General features: G+C 36.6%; 1 protein-coding gene across 1 annotated transcript in view; it reads left to right on the forward strand.

Annotated features, from left to right (window-relative positions):
* Window positions 1-2,540, forward strand: part of Terf1 (telomeric repeat binding factor 1) — a 71,054-nt gene extending 68,514 nt beyond the window's left edge. The window contains exon 10 of the mRNA XM_023722400.1: window positions 2,222-2,540. Within this exon, the coding sequence (XP_023578168.1) occupies window positions 2,222-2,398 (177 nt within the window). The 3' untranslated portion in view covers window positions 2,399-2,540. The remainder of the gene's footprint in view (window positions 1-2,221) is intronic.
* The last annotated feature ends 209 nt before the right edge of the window (window positions 2,541-2,749 follow it).

Raw genomic sequence — 2,749 nt, forward strand, 5'->3', positions numbered from 1 at the left:
TTTTTTTTTTTTTTTTTAAACAGTGCTAGGAATTGAATTCATGGCCTTACATGTTAGGCAAATGCTCTACCACTGAGCTACATTTTGGCCTTCACTGTACTTCCTAACTAAATGTGACTATTCTAAGTACCTCATATCAGCAAAATTATGTAGTATTTTGCCTTTGTGTCTAAATTCTTTCACTTAGCAAAATGTCCTCAAAATAATCTGGTGTAGCATGTACCAGAATTTCCTTTTTAATGATAAATAATATTTTACTATATCTGTATACTATATCTTGTTTCTTTCATTCATGCAGTAGGGGCTGGGGAGATAGCTCAGTGGAAAGGTCCTGAGTTCAATCCCTGGTACCACATTAAAAAAAACTAGAGTGTAGCCCAAACCTTTTATGTAGAAGCAGACAGAGCTGGCTCCACATTCATGTAGTAATGGACCCTTGTTTACACTTTGTAGCTATTGTGAACAATGCAGTCATGAACATATTTGACAAATACCTTTTAGAATGCTTCCTTTGAATTCTTTCAGTTGCATGCCCCAAAGTGGATTGCTGGATTGTATAGTAGTTTTATTTGTTTGGGGCAGCTGCCATATTTTTCATAGTGATTGTATCATTTTGCAGTCCCACTGACAGTGCCTATGGGTTTCATTTTCTCCATCCTCACCAATTTGGTTGTTCTGGTTTGGCTTTTTGAGACTATGTCTCACTCTGTTTTGTTTATTTTTCTCAGGTTGCTATGACAAAACATCCAACATACAAAATTAAGAAAGAAAAGGTTTATTTAGCTCACACATTGTAGAAGTTTCAGTCCATAATACCTGGTTCCAAGGCAGGGAGGCATATGGCAGAGGGCAGCAGTTCATGGCAGCAGAAAACAGCAAAAGCAAAAAGGGAGAAGCAGCAGAAAGCCGGCCTCTTTCACTCCCCTATATTGCCTTCAGGCTGTCTGCCCCAGGTCTGGTGTAACACTTGCACCCATAATCCCAGCATTGGCTTATGAATTAATCACAAACTGTAGAATCCTGCCCTATGACTGCATGAGACCAACAACACTGTGTAGCTGGGACTGGCTTCAAACTCAGTGTTCCTTGCTCAGTCTCCCAAGTGCTGAGATTATGGAGCTGCTTTTAAAAAAAAAAAAAAAAAAAGTGTTAGATGATAAAGCTATATTTTCTAGGGGCCTTTTTTTTTTTTTTTTTCAGAACTGAGGATTGAACTCAGGCCCTTGCGCTTGCCAGGGAAGCACTTATTCCACTGAGCCATCTCCCTGGCCCCTAAAGCTATATTTTCTTTAAAAATGTGAAAGTCTGCTGGGGCATTTCTTATAATGTAGGCATAGTAGATAATCAGTTATATGATCAAATCTCAAGAGTTGGTCACCTATAGCAAATGTCAGAGGCATGTAGTTTTGTCATGTGTGGATTATTTTTTTAATTGCAGTTATTGCTTCCAATATAAAACATATGTCTTAAATTTATGCTAGTTGAGTTTTTGAAAATCCATTTTGTTTTATTTTTATTTATTTATTTATTTGCGGAACCGGGAATTGAACTCAGGCCCTTGTGCTTGCCTGGAAAGCACTTACTCCACTGAGCCATCTCCCCGGCCATGAAAATCCATTTTGGAGAAGTTGAGTTTTATATCCTTGTGCGTACTTTCCCCAGCCCAAGCAGAACAGGATTTTCAGAGGTCATTAAAGAAATACTAAACATTTATAATTCTATTTAGAATTATGAAGGAATCTACTAAGAATTATATGAAAGGATAAAAAGGAAGTATGAAGTTGGGTGTGGTGAATTTGTAGTCTCAAACTCAGTAACTAAGGCAGAAAATTGGCAAATATGAGCCCAGCCTGGTTAACTCAAAACCTATCTAAAAAATAAAAAGGAGTGAAACATGTAGGTTAGTGTGGAGGTCCTGTGTTCAATCTCTAGAGCTGGAGAAAGGGAGATAGCCAAGCAGTCTGAGCATAAAGCTCAACAGATTGGGTGGCAGGAGCTCTGTCACTTTCTAGATTCAACCTGGAGCAGTTGAGCTTACGTACAATGAACAATAATTACCCTTAGATAGTTAAATGATAAAGTCTTATAAAACCTAAAAACTATTAAGAGATTCTTCCATCTTTAAGAAATTATTTCAATTTTTTAAAAAGTTGTATTACATCACATGTGTTCTTTTCAAAGAAATGTTCATGAGAGTAATTATTCTACTTTTTATCAAAAGCCATGGCTTTGGGAAGAAGACAAGAACTTGAAGTCCGGTGTGAGGAAATATGGAGAGGGAAATTGGACTAAAATCCTGTTACATTACAAATTCAACAACCGAACAAGTGTCATGTTAAAAGACAGGTGGAGGACCATGAAGAAACTAAAACTGATTTGCTCAGACAGTGAAGACTGAATATGCTTTTTCAGCGTTTAATAAGAGGACAGTTAAATATTTTGTTTGCTACATTATATTTGCAACTTGCTGGTCATTGAGGTATGTTAAAACTCTAGTTTATTTTTACTTGTCAGTTTACCTGGTGGTGCCAGGGGATGTGTATGCTGTAAAATTATATGCATCAGCGTTTTCGTCAAGAATCTGTTTGATAAAATGTAAATATATTGAGCCCTATCCAACTCCAATCCCCAGTCCCCAAATTCTGTCCCAATAAAAAACTTAAAACATAATAGAGGAAAAAAATTAGTGTTAGCCTCAGCTTTATTAGATACAACAAAAAATAATTTTCTAAATATTTGAACAGTAATA

This window comes from Octodon degus, unplaced genomic scaffold (genome assembly GCF_000260255.1).
Source record: "Octodon degus isolate 3935 unplaced genomic scaffold, OctDeg1.0 scaffold00091, whole genome shotgun sequence".
Lineage (NCBI taxonomy): Eukaryota > Metazoa > Chordata > Mammalia > Rodentia > Octodontidae > Octodon > Octodon degus.